This window comes from Eleutherodactylus coqui, chromosome 4, assembly GCF_035609145.1.
Source record: "Eleutherodactylus coqui strain aEleCoq1 chromosome 4, aEleCoq1.hap1, whole genome shotgun sequence".
NCBI classification, from domain to species: Eukaryota; Metazoa; Chordata; class Amphibia; order Anura; family Eleutherodactylidae; genus Eleutherodactylus; species Eleutherodactylus coqui.
In genome coordinates this window covers 211,581,501-211,601,454 of record NC_089840.1, presented here as the reverse complement: position 1 = coordinate 211,601,454, position 19,954 = coordinate 211,581,501, and the positions used below count along the sequence as shown (strand labels likewise).

The following is a 19,954-nucleotide window of genomic DNA, read 5'->3' as shown; positions in this document are numbered from 1 at the left end:
AGGCATACCGAATTCCCTAAACAAACCCCTCTGTACTCCGCCTGATAACATGCTCCCTGACCTACTGACTGCAATCCCTGCTAGCCATCATAAACCGCTCCTGCAGTCATACTGTTTCTGCCGTCACACGGCTAAATGTCTGACCATTGTCTATGTGTATATCATCCCTCACTGTCCACCTCGCCATACCATGCACATCTCCAGCCCCTTTACCTTCTGTATCCCCCCATTACTTGTAGTTTGTAAGCTCGTTGGAGCAGGACCCGCACTCCTATTGTTTCCATCAATTGATTACTTTGTAACCGTGGTTCTGTAATGTTTGTACTTTTGTCTTTCTGTATCCCCTGTCTATGTAAGCGCTGCGGAATATGTTGGCGCTATACAAATAAAGTTTATTATTATTATTACATATACAGCACAGTGATGGATAATGTATACTCCTTGTCACACTAAGTCATGGTAAGCTGTACAGTCCGTCCATAAACTGACTACTAGATTTCATTCTCCGTTTCCCCTAGATATTTTTCAGTAAATATAACATTAAATATTTGCAATAAGGGCTTCTTCCCACGGACGGATTTCCGCCGCGTAATACACGGCGGAAATCCGCTGCGTTGCCTGTTGCCATTAGGTTCTATTGAACCTAATAGCACAATGCTTACGGTGCGGAATACTGCACCGTAAAATCACCCACCCTCACCCGTGGCATGCTCTATTTGCCGCGGGCGTACGCGAGGACGGCTTCCACTGCAGTCAATGGAAGCTGTCCGTCACGTTTTCTTCCGCTGTAGCACACAGCGGAAGATAGCGTGAAACAGCTTCCCCGCCTACCGCCAGCCGCGTCATATGAGGCGGCCGGCGCGTCTCATGACGCTGCGGAGCGTCACGCGCTCTATTGCGCATGCACACCGAAGCGTCATGCGGGACGGAAGACACCGGATACGGAGGTAAGTATTGGGGTCTCTGGGGGGGCGCAGTGACGGCCGTGGGAAGCCAGCCTATCTCTTCATAAGGCTATGGATACTCCTAAAAGAGTATTTTAACGCTGCTGACAAATATTTAATGTGACCTCTGCCAGGAACAAAATTAAGCAAAACATGTACTAACATGACAAAACAACTAAAACCCAATCAATATGTTTCATGCTCTTACCTGACACACTGCCATTCTCACCAAGTAGCATAACAAATCTCTCCTCCTTGAACCTTGAGCAGATGCCAGGCATTGAGCAATTATCCACTGGCTCTTGAGTTCATTTGCCTCTTCTTGCTTTCTCCCAATAAAGCCGCAAGCTCGAGTCCCAATGTGCCCAGATGGCAGAGATTTAACAATTGCACTTGTTCCCGTATACACAGACTTTTTCACCTCTTTATAGTTTTTACAAAACCTCCTGACTAGCAGAGTGGAGCGGTCTTTTCTACTTCTCGACAAATCATTATCCATTTCATCCATGAAGGTTTCGCAAGTCGCTTGACTTTGTAATGGATTTGAGGACATAACACAGAGTAAATCCTGTCCATGAGCGCTGTCACCTAGAAATAGCGGCGCTTTTTCCGAGCACAACCTTGATTGATTATTCACATGATGACCTCCTTCACTACAGAAACCTGTGCGTCCATCGTAACTGTCACAGCTTTCAGAATAGCCGTTTAAGTGACGGGAGCCGGGGACAAGACTGCCGGAGCAATTTCTTTTCATTGTCTGTGAATGGCTACCCAAAATACACTGGTTATTTGTGGCACATAGAGAGCTCTTCTGAGCGGAATAAGTTATATGTAATGTAGGAATGCAGCTAACTGCATCTGTGCCGTGATCATCTACTATGAACTGACCCTCTAATGCCCTCCTGTCCACCAGCGAGCCATCCACTTTGAAATTAATTTCTGTCAGCACTGCAGGAATCGGGGGCTCCATACACACATTTTTACCTTTCAGAGTGTTGTACGACTTGCAAAACTGATTGAAACCTAAGTTGGCTTTGCACGCTTTCTCGAAGGCTTTACTATTTACGCTGAAGAACTCAACAGCATTAGATATGCTAGGTTTCTGTTGCAGATCTTCCACATTAATGCTTTCTTGGGTTTCTCCTTTGCTTGCTATTAAAAAAGACTTGGATGAAGAATTCTCAACGTGGTTGCCTTTTAACCCAGTTATGGATGCCGCAGTCTCTTGGTCTTGGACTCTTCTGGATCTTTTTATAACACTGCTATCTAAAGTATTCCTAGAATTTTCATCTCCAGTTGACTGAGAAGATATCACTTTTCCATCCACCGACGGTAGCGCAGAAGCAGCCACATCCTCCGAGGTCATCTTGACACACAGGATTAGCCCTCTTAATCTCTTTTTTCATATACATAGACTTAGAATATACTTTACCTTACAGGTTTTACATTATTGAGGGAAATCTTTATTAGTGTAATGGAAACTATTCCCTTCTGTTGCAGATGTTGAATGTTTGCTTTATGTATCCTCCTTGTATTGTCATCAGTTATGCATTTTTTAAAGTTAGTTTCATCCAGCTGTTTACTCCAGAGAAACAAAAGTCGGACTTAATAGCACTTATTTCTGATAACAGTTGGGTGGTTTCCAGTTTCATTCCAAGAGACTCGAGTTGAGCAACATTGTCCATAGAATACGATTTCTACAAAACAAGGAGAGATAAACAAGAATAAGAAGAACTGCTGATACGATTTCATAAAGGTCGCAACTAAAGACTTTGTTAAAATTATAGACACAGACAAAACTGCAAATGTAAAAAAAATCCCTCCAACTCCTCTGTAGTGGCAGGCACTCTTAATTGCAGGTTCATCTGTCATTGATTTTAATGGGACCCCAGCCTGCAATTACCAATGCCAGCCACTATACAGCAGTTGGAGCAATCTGCTTCTGCTCAGTACACCTGTGTGCTGTGGTACTGACAGCAGGCACCCGATCTGCTCACTGACCAAGGTCCCGAATGGTAGACCCCAGGCAATCAACTATTGATAACCTTTCATCAATCGTATTTGTCCGGAACGCTTAAGAAAATTCTTTGATTTCAAAATTTTCTTTTCAGATTGTGAGCATTAATTGAAAAAAATATGGGAACATATGTTAAGAATTACAAGTGTTTCTAATCTTATTATCAATGGGGTATCATAAACGCAGATGACTTAATGCTATGGGGCGCGTGGCGAGGGAGGCGTGCCACTGAAGTCTTGCTGCTGAACAGAGTCAGTGCATTTCCCCGCAGGCACCACTATGGAGAGCTCACCGCATGGGGATTTTTACAGCTACCATTGAGTTCAATCGTAGCCATTTACATTTCTAAGCACTGAGCTTCCCATAGTGGTGACTATAGGCAGTTTTATGATATACTATGTGCAGAAGAAAAGGGGGAATTCAGAAAGGTACATTTGTAATGTGCATTTGTATCAAGATTGATAACTATGTTATGGGTGGGACCCCCACCTATAACAAGAACGGGGGTCCTGTATACCCCCAAATGAATGGAACGGCAGTTGAGCATGCATACTACCACTCCGTTCATTTCAATGCAACTACTTAAAGGGGTTGTCCCGCGCCGAAACGGGTTGTTTTTTTTTTCAATAGGCCCCCCGTTCGGCGCGAGACAAACACAAGGGATGGGTTAAAAAAAACAAACAGTTTAGTACTTACCCGAATCCCAGCTCTGCGGCGACTTCTTTCTTACCTTAGCAAGAAGGCCGCCGGGATCTTCACCCACAATGCACCGCGGGTCTTCTCCCATGGTGCACCGTGGGCTCTGTGCGGTCCATTGCCGATTCCAGCCTCCTGATTGGCTGGAATCGGCACACGTGACAGGGCGGAGCTACGAGGACCAGCTCTCCGGCACGAGCGGCCCCATTCACCAGGGAGAATGGACTGCGCAAGCGCGTCTAATAGACGCTGAAATTAGACGGCACCATGGCGACGGGGACGCTAGCAACGGAACAGGTAAGTGAATAACTTCTGTATGGCTCATAATTAATGCACGATGTATATTACAAAGTGCATTAATATGGCCATACAGAAGTGCTGAACCCCACTTGCTTTCGCGGGACAACCCCTTTAAGATGCACTTGAGCTTTTCTATCTTCGACAGTCCAATTGAAATGAAAGGAACAGCAAGGTACTATGGTCACGGATTCGGCAGTAAAATAGAGCATGCTGCGATTTTTTTAACGCAATTTGTACCCCTAAGTGTGAAGGCAAATGTAAAACTACATGCCTTTTAATACCCCCATGACGGCGGATCGTCCGCACTGATTGCAAATCACAGAATCCACAATTCGAATCCGGCTGTGAGAGACCGGCCAAACACTTATTATAAAATGTATACATCTGTCTCTGAGGTTGACTGTGGCATCTTATAACGTCTCTGTGCTGTAATTATTATCTTCTTAGAGGAAGCTAGAGTTAGCAACTTGCTAATAAAACCACACTGACATCTTTATGCACTAAGCCCCTCTGGATCTGTAATCACTCTTAACAATAGACAGTAGGGGGAAAAGAAAGAAAAACCAGACAATGCACAAATAAAAATGAAGCTTTATACAATTAAACACAGAAAATGGATGTAATTTTATGTGTCTAATTCAATAAAGCTCCGTTGTTATTTGGTGCCTGTGCAGTACTCAATGTTTCTGCTACTTTCCAAGTCTTTGATGTTTCTTCCTGTATCTCCTTGTATGTATACGGCCAGCCATGCACAAAGTGAAGGTGTTCAGGAGCAGGTGTTGTGCGTTCATGCACTCTGTTGGCTCTGAACGACATGCTATGATCATGAAAACGGTATATTTTAATTCTTTTGGCTACATTCATTAAAGGATTAACTAATCTAAGCTTTAAATCCTCCAACTTGAAAGAGGAGGTGGCTCAGGGGGTTCTGCTTCATTTTTGGAATTCCAGGAAACATCTCTGATGGACTCCTGCCACCCCGACCTCTTCTCCTGCGACCAGCAACATCTAACCCCACAATGTTTGAGGGGATTCTGCAGCAAACTCCTTCCATAACTTGCTATGGAAAAACGTTTTTTTCCTGCCCACGAGAGGAAATCAATTTCGATTTTCCACTCGCGGGCAAAAAAAATTTGCAGCATGCTCTATTCGAAGGTGGATTCCGTGCGGATGAAGTCAATGGAAGTCAATGGAAGCCGTCCGACCTGCGGCCCTTCCGCAATCATCGTTGCAGAAAGGTTGGGGGATCCGATTATCTGTGCATGTGCACCAGCCGGCACATCTGCAGTACATAAGCTGATTTTGCGTCTGCTGTGTGCAGGAGCCTTAAGAAGAATCTGGACAGTACACAGGTTCACTGGCCAGGCACAGGGTCGGATTCCACTGTGGGATTCCATATGCGGAATCCGACCCGGTCATATGTAGGCACCCTAAGGCCTCATGTCCACGGGGAAAATCGGGCCCGCTACGGATTCTACATGTAGAATCCGTAGCGGGTCCCTCCTGCCCCGCGGACATGAGCGCTGAAAATAAGAATTTATAAGAATTTACCTATCCGTAGCGGGCGGGGAAGCTCTGCTCTTCCTCACGGCCGGATCTTCTTTTTCGGCCGGCGGATGAATTCCTCACGTCGCCGGCACGTCGTCGACGTGCCGCGCGCATGCGCCGGGCACATCCGCCGAGCCGAAGCAAGGGAGATGCGGCCGTGAGGAAGAGAAGACCTTCCCGGCCCGCTGCGGGTGAGTAAATTCTTTTAAATTCCTATTTTAGGTCTCCCGCGGATCCGGACGGCTTCCATAGGCTTCAATAGAAGCCCGCGGGAGCCGTCCCCGTGGGAGACCCGCACGAAAATGGAGCATGGTCCAGATTTTTTCATGCTCCATTTTTTTTAAAATCCCTTTTATTGACCATCCGCGGGTATTTATCTACCGGCGGGTGGTCAATGCATCCCTATGGGGTGCGGATCCGCGTGCAGGTAATCCGCTGCGGATCCTAAATCATATTTTTCCCGTGGACATGAGGCCTAAGGCTAAATTCACATCTGCACTGGGGATTCCGCTTTCCTGCAGCCGGGAAAACAGGGATTCCCTGAAAGAACAGATCTATCTCATAAGAGAACCAAATTGTGACTATAAAGGGGTCCATTCGGTTCCTGCGCCTGTACGGCATTTAACAGACGAAAAAGTTGTGCATGTATGCCTTTGTCATCCGGCATGAACCTGCGCCAGAGAATCTGAATGAAGCGTCGGACGGAAATGTGAATAGTGCCTTAAATATAAAAATCAATGCAAATATTGCTCCACGTAAAGATATAAAAGGGTTGTCTGTCCACACAAACCGAACATTTCACAAATGAATCTGTCCATGGCGATCTGCTGTTCACTGCACATTTCCCTTCTGTAAGCTGCAACGGGGCACAGACAGAAGTGCCTGCATCTAAATGAATGGTTGACCATGTAATAGATGGAAGAGCCAGATGCAGCACAGCTGCTCTTTGGCAAATAGTTGGGAGTACTGATCACATCTATGACCTACATATGCCATAGGGGTGCATTCAGACAGGGTGAAATTGTTTGCCATGAGCGAACAAGTAAACGATGACACCGTTTGCTCGGGCGGTCAGTTTAAACAGATAATAAATTGTAAAAAAATTTTTTTTTTACAGGATTGTTCAGTTGGCTGTACCAGTGAATGAGAACGGCTGAACAATCAGTAATTAAACTGACCGATTAGCAAATGAGCCAACGATGATTTTTATGCTTGTGTGAAAGGAACGCTAACTGAACAAATTATCAGTCATTGTTGGATCATTGGCCGTGTAAAAGCACCTTAACAGCACATATAAACACGGCTTGCCGAAAGAGAACTATAACTATTTTACGCAAGTCATCAATCATTGATCTCCCAGTATTTTCAGCAGGCTTCCACACAACTTGCAGGATGCGTTCACGCTTACACTAGGCAATGTCCAGCAATCTTAGACTAATTGCATTATAGAAGCTCAGTTAAACAATTAGAGATGTGTCTGTAGATAAGCCGGTCATCCGCTTCACTAGTAAAATTGTGAATGCAGCTCTGAGCTTTTAATCCTTAAAGGCCATTTACACGGGATGATCATCATCCAGAATGGTTCAAATTCCCTCACTCCTGCGGGGATCTTAACACTAGTCGTGACATGTAAATGCATGCAGCGACCGAATGAGAATTGTTCAGCCGTTCAGTTTCTGCAAGCAGAAAACTGAATGAAGCGCCGCTCAGTGAAAACGGTAGCTGGTCACTTCTGAACGACTATCTGTTTAAGGGCTCCTTCACACGGGCACTGTGATCTGCGTCACGGCCGTATTGTGGTCAACGGCTGCAACTCCCGTTTTTCGGGCGGGGGAGGGGGTGGGGAGAGATAGCTCTGCCAAATTCCCACCCCCTTCCCGCCCCCTCTCTGTGCCTTGCCGGCTGCAGACAAGGGGAGGGGGTGGGAGCTTAGTAGAGCTAGCCCCTCCCCCTCTCTACTCCAGCCTATGGGAGCTGCCGGCAAGGGGGCGAGACTTTAGCACACTAGCTAAAGCCCAATCGCTCCCATTGCTGGCAGCCAGCAAGGAGCGGAAAGGGGGAGGGGGTTTAGGCCACATATATCAGCTGTGAAACTGGGGCCAATATATGTTCATGTGAAGAAGCCCTAAAGTCAATGAAGGCAGCGGGGAAAGAACGCTACCCAGCGCAGACAAGGGGAGGGGGTGGGAGCTTAGTAGAGCTAGCCCCTCCCCCTCTCTACTCCAGCCTATGGGAGCTGCCGGCAAGGGGGCGAGACTTTAGCACACTAGCTAAAGTCCAATCGCTCCCATTGCTGGCAGCCAGCAAGGAGCGGAAAGGGGGAGGGGGTTTAGGCCACATATATCGGCTGTGAAACTGGGGCCCAATATATGTTCATGTGAAGAAGCCCTAAAGTCAATGGAGGCAGCGAGGAAAGAACGCTCCCCAGCGCATCCTGCCTCTAAGCCGTCAGCATTTCCAGCGATACTAGCGATAATCGCTCCTGTGTAAGAGAACAGCTCATCTTGTCTAAATGGGAATTAGTGACAGACCTGTTTTGTAACTTAAAGTGGTTTTCTCATGACTATAAAAACATTAGTGTTTCCCCGTCAACTGATGGGCTGAGCCTGCAAGTGCAGCCTAGCAAATAGCGCTATGCGTATGCTGCCAAAAGTATCTATCCACATGTATGGATACGTGAATGGGCACTCTCTGCAGCACATGCATGGATTTTTTTCAGGCCATATTCAGAGGAGTCGAGCAGTCGCAAAACTTTCTGAAACAAATCTGTCACATATGACTGTACTCTAGAGCAAAATATCAATTCAATAGGACAACATGAACTTTTTTAGATTTTAATGCATTTGCATATTTTCATACATTTCTTACAATTTGCACATTAACCATAAACTGTAAAATAATGCTCATACTCCTTAACCCTATACTTGGAGGGTGTGTGCGAGTAAGGACCTGCAATCAGGTCATGAGAGCTGAGTATTCATATACCTGGAAGTAAAAACCCAAAACAATACATTCTATGTAGCCTACTGTACAAGTATTCTAAACTCCGCTCCAATACACACAGATGAGGACAATGACTTCTGATGCATGTTTTTACTGCAGTTCAAAATGCAACAAAACATGCCAAGTATGAACGCAGCCTTAAAACATCAACTTGGTTTGGTTGCCTCCTGGCCTTGTGGTCACCTTTAACCTTTGCAGCTACTCAGTGCTCTTCCCGACCAGCCGCTCATTCCCACCCCTGAACAAGTACTCATACTCCATATAATTAAAATTATGCGGATCACTCAGAAGCAAAATCTGGAAGAACTCCCCGACATCTGGGGGTAAAGGGAGCTTATTGACCAATATCCATTGTTATTGCCGCAGGATCTCCTAACATGGACAGCTAATTCTCCAGCTTCCTCTGCTGGATAAGGAGGTTGGCTTCAGGGGTGAGGCCCTGGTAAAAGTGCAGCTGGCTGATCCCCAATAGAGGGCAGCCCCTGCTTCCTGCACCGGGACATGCTGTTTATGTTGTGATCCGTCTCTGTGACAGTGGTCTCTATCCCTCAGTCCTAATTAATTTCAATGGGTTTTCAAGAACACTTTCAATTTTTTCTGTACTGTTACTTTTACATTTTTGGTTTTTTTTTATGGAATAACAGTGCAGTCAGCAACGCTATTTGTTCCATTGTAAAAAAAAAAAAAAAGAACTGAAACATAACGAAATGGAAGCAAACTGAAAGCTTTTTTTTTGGAAAGCCCGTTGAAATCAATGGGGAAAAAATGGAAAAGTTGAATTCTGTTTTACTGTTCCAAAATACAGAACAGACATGGAAAGTCCTAACACAGACGTGAATGAGCCTTTGGAGTGTTATAAATTGCTCTATGCCAGCCCTTTATTCAGTGTTTTCCAGATAAAGATTCCCAAGCACCGAAAGAGTGCAAAGTAGGTATGTAGATCCTTACTGTGACTCGGAGTTTCTTTGTGGTCTCCCAAATTATAGGTCTTACTTTGGAATGATTTTTATTGGATAACCACTTCTGAGTAGTGTAACAAGGTGCTGCATCTTCTCAAAAGGAGCATTCAGACAGCTATATGATCTGGTTTACATACATATGAGGCGATGATTGGTTAAACCGGTCATGTATCCAAGCAGGTAATTTATGTTGGTTGGTTGTTATATGGAAAACTCTTAACTGTGTGAACTTCAGTCTTGAGGTTTCCCAACAAGTCATGTTTCTAAGACTTCTTTAGTTTTGCACAAGTGATATTAGAGCAAGCAGTGTTCCACAAAACAGGTACTTCCTCAAGATGTCCGAGTGTTTCTCAAGATCTGTATGTCACCATTTTCTGAGTCAAAGCTTGATTTCTTATAATATAGTCAACAAGGCATAATCAGTTCCATCGTTGCACCTTACTCTTAAGGCCCATTAAGACACAACAATTATCGCTCAAAATTCGCTCAAAAGCCGTCTTGAGCGATAATCGTTGCGTCTGACTGGACTGACATTGTGCAGTTTTCGTTAAGCTGTCGCTCATCGTTGTCTTTCAGCGTGCTGAAAGACAACTATGAGCCTTATCAGGAATTCACAGCGGGATACAGCTGATACTATTGTTTCAGCTGTATACCACTCCCTGATGACAGGCTGGGTATGAAGAACAGAGCGCTGCAGGTCTGCTCTCCATACCCGGTACGGAGCGCTCGGCTGTATAACAGCCGGGCACTCCATGCATAGTAACATAGTATATAAGGCCGAATAAAGACAATGTCCATCTAGTCCAGCCTGTTTATCCTCCTGTGTTGTTGATCCAGAGGAAGGCAAAAAAAAACAAAAGCAGGAGCCAATTAGCCCTTTTGGGGGGGAGGGGGGGGGGGGGGGGAATTCCTTCCCGACTCCCTAATGGCAAATCAGACTAATCCCTGGAACAACCCCTAATAGTTCCTACCTGCCTGTAAACCCGGATTAACAATTACTCTAAGATTTATATCCTGTAATATCCTTCCGCTCCAGAAAGACATCAAGTCCCCTTTTAAACTCCTCTATGGATTTTGCCATCACCACATCTTTAGGTAGAGAGTTCCACAGTCTAACTGCTCTTACAGTAAAGAACCCCTTTCTGTGTTGGTGGTGAAACCTGCTTTCCTCTAGATGTAGCGGATGTCCTCTCGTTACCTTCGCAGTCCTCGGTATAAACAGCTCATGGGAGAGATCCTTGTATTGTCCCCTAATATATTTATACATAGTTATTTGATCACCCCTTGGTCGTCTTTTTTTCCAGGGTGAATAATGCCAATTTGGATAGCCTCTCTGGGTATTCCAGTCCCTTCATTCCATGTATTAGTTTAGTTGCCCTTCTTTGAACCCCCTCCAGCACTGTAACATCTTTCCTGAACACCAGTGTCCAGAACTGTACACAGTATTCCATGTGGGGCCTGACAAGTGCCTTATATAATGGGAGGAGAATGTTCTCATCCCTCGCGCCTATACCTCTTTTAATGCACCCCAAGACTTTGTTGGCTTTTGCAGCAGCTGACTGGCATTGGTTACTCCAGTTTAGTCTACAATTCACTAGTACCCCCAGGTCTTTTTCCATATCACCTTTCCCTAGCAGTACCCCATTTAGTGTATATTGGTGACATCTGTTTCTCCTGCCCATGTGCATAACCTTACATTTTTCAACATTGAACTTCATTTGCCATTTTTCTGCCCAAGCCCCCAGCTTATCCAGGTCCGTTTGTAGCTGCATATTGTCCTCCATTGTATTAATTATTTTGTATAATTTTGTATCATCTGCAAATATTGATATTTTGCTGTGCAGCCCCTCTATCAGGTCGTTGATAAATATATTGAACAGAATGGGGCCTAATACTGAGCCCTGTGGCACCCCACTAGTGACGGTGGCCCAATCAGAGTACGAACCATTTATTACCACCCTCTGCTTTCTATCTCTGAGCCAATTCTTTACCCAGATACACACGTTTTCACCCAATCCGAGTTGTCTCATTTTATATATCAGCCTATTATGTGGCACGGTGTCAAAGGCTTTAGTGAAGTCCAGATATACGAGATCAATAGACTCTCCCAGGTCCAGCCTAGAGCTTACTTCATCATAGAAGCTGATCAGATTGGTCGGACATGATCAACCCTTCATGAACCCATGCTGGTAAGGAGTTATTCCGTTGTTCTCCTTGAGATATTCTTCGATGGCGTCTCTCAGAAACCCCTCGAATATTTTTCCCGTTACTGAAGTGAGACTTACCAGCCTGTAGTTACCAGGCTCACTTTTGGTCCCCTTTTTGTAAATTGGAACCACGTTGACAATGCGCCAATGAAATGGTACAACCCTGGTCTTAATAGTATCCACAAATATTAGATATAGCAGCCTAGCTATCACATCACTTAGTTCCTTTAGTACCCTTGGGCGTATTCCATCTGGGCCTGGCTATTTATCGATTTTAATCTTCTTTAACCAGTTCCGCACTTCCTCCTGCGTTAGGTATGAATATGCAGAAAACATCTGGATCACCCCGCATGTCTTCTGCATCCTCCGCTCCAAGCGCTCGGCTGTATAACAGCCGGGTGCCAGGAGTGGGGACCAGCTGTATGCAGAAGACAAGCGGGGAAATCCTTGTCTGCAGCCTCCCCGCTGAGAGCTAACATTACTAGCTCCTGCATTGGAGCGAATATGTGCGGGGACGAGTGTCGGGCATCGTTTTCCTGACACTCGTCCCATCTAAAAGGGCCTTTAGGCTCCCATGAACATTAGTCAAAAGTCATCTGAACCTGCCAATATCAGCAGGACTGGACAATTTCAAATGCGTATGCGGGCCTGCTAACAAATATTGAAGGAAAGAAGGATTGGGGCGCATTGAAATTGAATGCCCTATCCTTTTGTTCCCTCTGGAGGTAAGCCATTGCCAGGCCTTTCTGCCTGCGTTGTCTCCACTCCCATACTCCCAACGCTACCCGAACCAAGCGCTGTGTATGGAGGATCGTTGGGGTATAGCTGCCAGGTGAATGAACATTCAACCAACAGGTACTGAAGGTTTATGGGTAACTTAAGACCAGAATTTCTTCATTTTTGATTAGGGCTTTACTTCAGGTTAAGGAGGCAAAATGTAATAACTTTGAATGATTATGTGCTGATTCTCCTGCTGCACAGATCTTTCTCTGTCTGCAGCAATAATTGATTATTTTTATTTTGCCATGGGGTTCAAGCGTTGGTGAGGCCCAAGTGTCAACATCTGTTAGCTAGAAAGGTCTCTGAAGAAAAAGCTTGTGAAGCCTTGCTGCTTGATGAGGTCTGCTAAACACTGATGAGAGAACTTTTCATCCGTCATTGCAATTCTATTGTCACCCAGGCAGAAACTATTTGCTTTCTGTACATACATTATTCAAAACAGGTATTTTCTAAATCATTTTACTTTTGTAGGATTGAAATCACAATATCTTCTAATCTTATTGTGAGTAGAATTGTAACAAATGCATAAATGTCACATTGCAACAAGGTAAATAGATTTGACAGCTTTGCCATTAAAAAAAAAAAAAAAAAAAAAAAAAAGAAAACAGTCGCGTAGAACAATCTCTTATGTTTATACGCATACATTCGTCTGATATTTGTGAAATTTTTCTATACATTTTTTGCTTTTTATGTATCTATATATTCATGTATTCTATATATTCTGGTCGAGAACCGCTACACTAGAACTTTCCATAAATGTTGGTGCCAATCAGAGGTAAAGGCACTGACAAATAATTAATTTCTCAGTAGAATAAGCTCCAGGATACATTGTAATGGAACAGCAAAGTTGCATCTCAGGTTGTCACATTCTACTGAGAAAGTAAATCATAAGCTGCAACGTCAAGTGTGATCAGGCTCTATATGAGCACAAAAAAAAAACAACACAGTGTCCTATTTGCTCACCAAGCCGTACATGAAAAATGTGTTGCTTGTAATTACTTTTGTAACAATCAACAAGAAAAAAATAAAGCATAAATAGCAACATGCTGTTATCTTCTGCACAGTTGCCAAAAAATAGTGTATTTACACATTTACAACATTCACAAAAACATAGTAGCACTCAGCTTGTGATTAACATTGGGTATGTACAGTAGTCCAATTTTAGGTCTTTAAGGTTATGATAAATGTTACGGTGCGCTTATAATTATCAATGTAGCAAATGGCATACTTGTAATTTTTTTCATTTGGGCAAAGTCAATTTGCTATTTTTTTTGTTTCAAAATCACATCACCTTTATCTTTCGATACAGTTTGAATGAAAATCAATTACTGATGTTTACACATACTTTAAATAAAGAGAACTTTTTACATGGGGTGTGCTTACTTTTTAAGACTGCATATAATTTTTGCTGCCCAACAGCATATTCACATAGGAGTCTATCAGCCGGGTTTTCACACCCGACCGATATATGCTGCCCCTCTGATGCATTTGCTTACAATGCATCAGTGCACAGGGGCGTATTTCCGCAGCGTGAAAGCGCCCAGTCAGGCACTTTCACGCCGCCGCCGGCAGCTACATAGAGTCCTATGGGAGCCTATGCTAGCTGCCGGAGAAGGGAAGTGGGAGGGAGTTTAGCATCTTGACTGCTAAACTCCCTCCCCCTTTTCTTCTCCTCACCACTGTTTGCAATGGGAGGGGGTGGAGATATGCTCCGATCCCCCGCATCGCTGGCTGCAGACAAAGGCTGTGAGCTTAGCTCCGCCCCTGCCCCCTCCCACTGAAAACAGCCAGAGGGGAGGAAAGAGGAGGTGAGCTGGCAAGGTGAAGGGAAGGTGGAATGTTTCCGCAGGCCCCACGGCATTGCAGCCTTGGTGTATATGCGCCGTGCCCTTTGCTGTTCAGGCGTATTTACGGCGATGTTGGCCGCACGTAAAATGCCTACGCCCATGTAAGTAAGCCCTGAGACCCAATGTCCAATTGTACGCACGGATTCCACTGCTGAATCCCGCAGCAGAATGCAGCCGTGCCCGCAGACCTGGACAAGAAAATACATTTTCTTACATGTCCAGATTCAGCGCGGGTCTCCTCCGTGCCGGCTGGATCTTCTATCTTCAGCACGGCGGATGCATACAGACGTGCCGGGGACGTGCCTGACGCATGCGCAGTGCAATTTTATTTTTCAAACTCCTTTTTTCCTGCAGATCCACAGCATGTCCACCGTGACAGCTGTAGCTGTGCCACGGATTGGACAGCTTCCATTGATTTCAATGGAAGCTGTCCCGCGGGATCCGCAGAAAAATGGAGCATGCTGCAATTTCTTCCCGCGCAAACGATCCACAGGCCGGGGAAAAATAAATAAATACAATCACATTTGCATGCTCTAAATTGTTTTGCGGATGCTAATGCATCTCTATGGGCGCCTTGAGCTGCAGCTCTCCCACGGATTTTATAATAAAAATTCGCCCGTCGACATTGGGGCTAAGTTGTTTTTTTTCCACTCTGCTTAGTTAAAAAAAAAAGATTAAACAAATGTTGCAGAAGCCCAACCATTGCACCCATATGAGCTTGTAGGACATCCCATTCTAAAACCATGGGTGTTAATAAGGAGTTGGGCGCCATTCTGCAGCCATAGCAGCCAAAACGTTTTTGAGACCAAACAGTTCCATACAGTTTTCCTTTCTCCACCAAATGTTACATTAGACACTTTAGTCTGGCCTGAAGCATTATCTGGCTTCTCCTAAATTCATCCATGAGACTAATAGATAAGAAAACGCGATTCATCACTCCAAAGAAGACGTGTTTCATTGGTTTAAAGTCCTGTGGTGGCCAGTTTTACATCTCTCCAGCCAACATTTAGCATTACACATCGTGATCTTAGGCTCCCCGGTAACAGGATCCAATAATAAAGGCATTCAGTTGAATCTAAGTAGCCCCTTTTTCTAGCAGTATGTTATGTCTCAACTGTATGCTAAAAACTTGGTATGAATGTAGCATTAAATACAGCCAGGTGATCAAACAAACTGAGGGCTATATGACATGACAAGATGCCAGATCTGGGAGGCGGTTTAAAGACAAAGTATGGAGGTTACATTTTTTTCAATGTGGCAGCTTTATATATATATATATATATATATATATATATATATATATATATTATACATATACAATTTTTAACCTACAGCCACATAAAAAAATTCTGTGACCATTTATCCTTATCCGCCACTGCAAGAATTTTAACAGGACAGTTATCCAAAATGGTTTGTCCCTTTTAGCTGACTCATCTGATCTGTACGGCCAGCTCACAGCAGAGAATTACTATTGAGATGTAAATGAACACATAAGAAGGTCTCCAAGAACACAATGAAAACCAGTGTGTTACTCTAAGGATACAAAAAAAACAAAATTCCACTGTGAGAGTTCTTGGTCCGGCATCTGTCACACCAGAATGTATGTGGAAACCACCGGTCAGCCGTAGACACAATACTTGGTGAAAGCAGTGTATCCACTGACTCACAGATGAATCATTCTCTTTTCTATTCAGACCGCTCTATGGGTAAAATGCTGAACTTTAAATGTACAATTGTGAGTGAAGAGGGCAGAGCCACACTAGCTCGAGGAGGTACTACAAGTCTCCTAAATGGTATAACAGCCTACTATCTACAGATCACAGTCAGGCAGGTTTCATATCTGTGCTGGAATATCCGGTCGGAGATTCTGTCACAGATCAGACTCAAAATACGGAAAGAAAAAGCACTGCATGCAGCATTTTTTCTTCAATCCAAAAGCTAGGCAGCTGGATGGAAAGCTGATAGACCTTATTATAGTCAATGGGGTCCACCTGGCGCTGTTTGATTCCATACTGAGCCGTTCAACCTGATGGATTCCCTGTTGCTGTTCACTGAACACAGCAAGAAAGCGGAACCCCGAGCGCAGATATGGAACCCTCAACCATTGCAGTTATACTCAATCTAAATGTAAGCATGTCGATGTTTGGAATAAAATTTTCTCTTTTGGATCGCTGCATTCTACAGGTGAAATTTCTTCTTCATCTACTTCAAAATGTTTTGTTTCTTTTCTTTTGGGATATATGGAACTTTCTTATTATATAAAATTGGAGTGAATATTTGGTAGGGAAAAATGGTCAGAAATAGGGAAACAAAAAATCCAGTTATTCCTCATTTTCTCACGCTACATTTTAAGGGCTTGTTCACACGAGCACGAAAATCGCGCATTTGTCATCCGCATAAAAAAAAAAACGCACCCAACTGCCCTTAACATTGTGTGAACAGACTCTTCTTCCACACAGAAGCCCCGAGCATCATTCACGCAAAAACAGCACATTCACATGTTCCAGAGCAGCGTTGCTTAAGAAAAGTGCTGCTGTTCTGGGAGGAGAGAGATGAGGGAATGCCCCAGGGAATCCCCCATCTTCGCAGGGCTGGAGGGATATTCCCGCTGCAGGGAGAGAGAGGTTCCCCTGCAGGGGAGAAGAAGGAATCCCCCAGCAATGCGATACAGAGGTTCCCCGCATGTGAGAATAAGGGATTCCCCCACTGCTGGAGATTTCCTTATTCTCCCCTGCAGGAAAACCTCTCTCTTCCCGCTATGGAATTTCTCTGTAGTGCAAAGAGAGGGCGGGGCTATCAAGAGAGAGGGGTGGGGGGAGCTAGAAGGGTTTTTCCAGGGATTCCCCCATAGCAATGAAAAAGAGGGCAGGGATAGAGTTTGGTTCCCTCTAGTCCCACCCTCTCTCCCCGCTCAGGGAATCCCTCAGGGAAGCCTTCTAGCCCCGCCCCTCTCTCCCCGCTGTGGGGATTCCCTCATTGTCTCCTGCAGGGGAATTGCTTTTCTCCCTGCTATGGGGAATTCCTCGTTCTCCACTGACAAGTAGAGAAAGAATCGCTGCTATTTAAAATGTCCCGCTGTAAACTCCTGTTAGCCTTCACTGGAAGGAGGCGAAGCCCCAGGGCGATGAAAGGAAGCTAACAGAAGCTTAGGTCTCCCTCACACAGGGCGTTTGCAGAAACGCAGCGTTTTTCAACGCTGCGTTTACTGCAGATTCCGACCCGGTTCAGCAGCGCTGGCATAACTTTATGCCAGCGTTTTGGCTGCGTTTTCAGCTTGGCTGAAAACGCAGCCAAGGATGCTGAAAAGAAGAAAAAAAAGCAATACTCACCTAGCCGCTGCAGTCCAGGTTGCGGCCGCTGGTCTCTGCCGCTGATCCAGGCTTCCTCTGCACTCACAAGTCTATTGCCGTAGGCCAGGTTTGAGAACCCCGCCTCCAGCAATAGAGTGCTGTGATTGGTTGTCGGCGCTTGCTCGATGCCCAATCACAGCCCTTCATTGACTGTCTCAGCCAATCAGAGCTTGCCGGCACTGATTGGCTGAGACAGTCAATGAAGGGCTGTGATTGGGCATCGAGCGTGCCGACAACCAATCACAGCACTCTATTGCTGGAGGCGGGGTTCTCAAACCTGGCCTACGGCAATAGACTTGGGAGTGTTGGAGAAGCCCCGATCAGCGGCAGAGACCAGCGGCCGCGACCCGGACCGCAGTGGCTAGGTGAGTATTGCTTTCTTTTTTTCCTCTAACTAGCTGGGACTGATTTACGTGGTAGGGCTTCTATTACAAGCCCTAACCACGAAAATTGGCGAGCGGTTAACGCTGCCAAAAACGCGGCACCAAGTGTTGCCGCGTTTTCAGCAGTGCTGAAACCGCTGCCCATTCATTTAAATGGGCGACGCAGGGCTGCAAACGGCCAAAAATAGAACTTGCATCGCTGTCAAAGCGCAGCATTGGTAGGTGCTGCGTTTTCAGCCCTGTGTGAGCAGCCCCATTGAAATGAATTGGAGTGTTGTACAGCATATAGCGCTGGGCTGAAAAGGCAGCGTTAAACGCTGTACAAAACGCCCCGTGTGAGGGAGGCCTAACAGTGGGATTTTAAAATTTGCTTCTGGGTTTAGCAGTGCAGCAGCACTCAGTACTAGTGTAATATGTCTCCACTGGAACTATGGGTGGAGACATGGGTTGGCCAGGCTCAGTTACAGGGAACGGGCAGGTCACGCCCCCAGCTGTGGATTGGCTGCCGCGGTTCACTACAGATGCAGCACCTTCAGCACTGTGGAGCCACGGCACTCATGGGCCTGGGGAGTGGCTTCCCCACAAGCCACAACAAGACCTTCAGCACTGTGAAGCCACGGCATGCATGGGCCCGGAGAAGCGACTTCTCTACAAGCCGCAACAAGAGATTGTCGGGATAGAGGAGGCAGCTGAGCATGGGGCCCAAGGAGCTTCTTCCCAACTAGACGCTCATCACGGAGGAGCCAGAACAGCTGCTGACAGAGCTGCAGCTTCCATACAAGCCGCGACCACAACTTGTCGGGACAGAAGAGCCAGCCGAGCAGGGGCTGGGGGAGCGGATTCCCTGGAAGGCCCAAAAACAGCTTGTCGAGGCGCTGGAGGGAGCAGAGCAGGGACCAGAGGAGCGGCTTCAGAAGCTCCAGAGAGTTAAGCTGAAGGAAACAGCAGAGCAGGGGCCATAGGAGTGGATTCCCCACAAGCCGCCACAACAACTTGTCGGGGGGCACTTCAGAGCGGGGACTGGAGCAGCGACTTTAGAAGCTCAGGAGAAGTTACTGGAGGTAAGTGCTTGTGGTTACTACTCCAGTGGCGCCGGCAGCCAATCCACAGCTGGACCCGTGACATGGCCATTCCCTTTCACTGATTCCAGGCAAGCCATGTCTTCACCCATAGTTCTAGTGGAGACATATTACACTACTACCACAGCACTCCCTTCCCCACTTATCTCCCTTCCTCTCCCATTCCCATTTTTTTTAGGTGCATCTTTTCTGCGTAGCTAAAATGCCTTCATCTGAACATTTCCTTAGGCCTTAGTCAGACGGGCGTTTTTAGCCGCGATTTGCGCATGCGCATGCGTCCGGCGATTTTTTAAAACCATTGCTTTGCAATGGTATCGGACACCGCTTTTTATGCGCTCGTCCGATAAATTATAGAACAAAAAAATCGCAGATCGCACCTATCTGCGATTCCTGTTCTCTTCTGTATATGCGCTCAATGGGGCCGGCGGCAGCAGCGCCGACCCCATTGAGAACATATAGAAGACAAATCATTCTTCTCTGCCACAGCTGTAACAGCTGTGGCAGAGAAGAACGATGTTTGCCCATTGAATTCAATGGAGCGGCTGTATTGCAATGGGCTGCCGGCGTGCGCGGGGTGAATTGTCGGGAAGGGGTTAAATATATAAGCCCTTCCCTGCAATTCATCCTAAAATGTGTTAAAATAAAAAAAAAATTGTATACTCACCTTTCCGCTGCAGCCGGAGTCCAGCCGCGGCCGCTGTCAGTTCTCCTGAACTGCTTCTTGGCACTATTCAGCCGGCAGGGCTTTAAAATCCCCGCCTGCTGAATGATCTGCCTCTGATTGGTCACAGCCCTGACCAATCAGAGGCTGAAAACACTCACACCCCCATTCATGAATTCA

The 19,954-nt window shown here is 45.7% G+C and overlaps 1 protein-coding gene across 7 annotated transcripts in view; it reads right to left on the bottom strand.

Moving 5' to 3' along the window:
* PLCE1 (phospholipase C epsilon 1) overlaps nt 1-19,954 on the bottom strand; it is a 278,460-nt gene that overhangs the window by 215,394 nt on the left and 43,112 nt on the right. For all 7 annotated transcript variants that reach the window (XM_066600696.1, XM_066600699.1, XM_066600700.1 and 4 more), the window contains exon 2: nt 1,153-2,641. In XM_066600696.1, coding sequence (XP_066456793.1) covers nt 1,153-2,310 — 1,158 coding nt within the window. In that variant the 5' untranslated portion in view covers nt 2,311-2,641. The remainder of the gene's footprint in view (nt 1-1,152; nt 2,642-19,954) is intronic.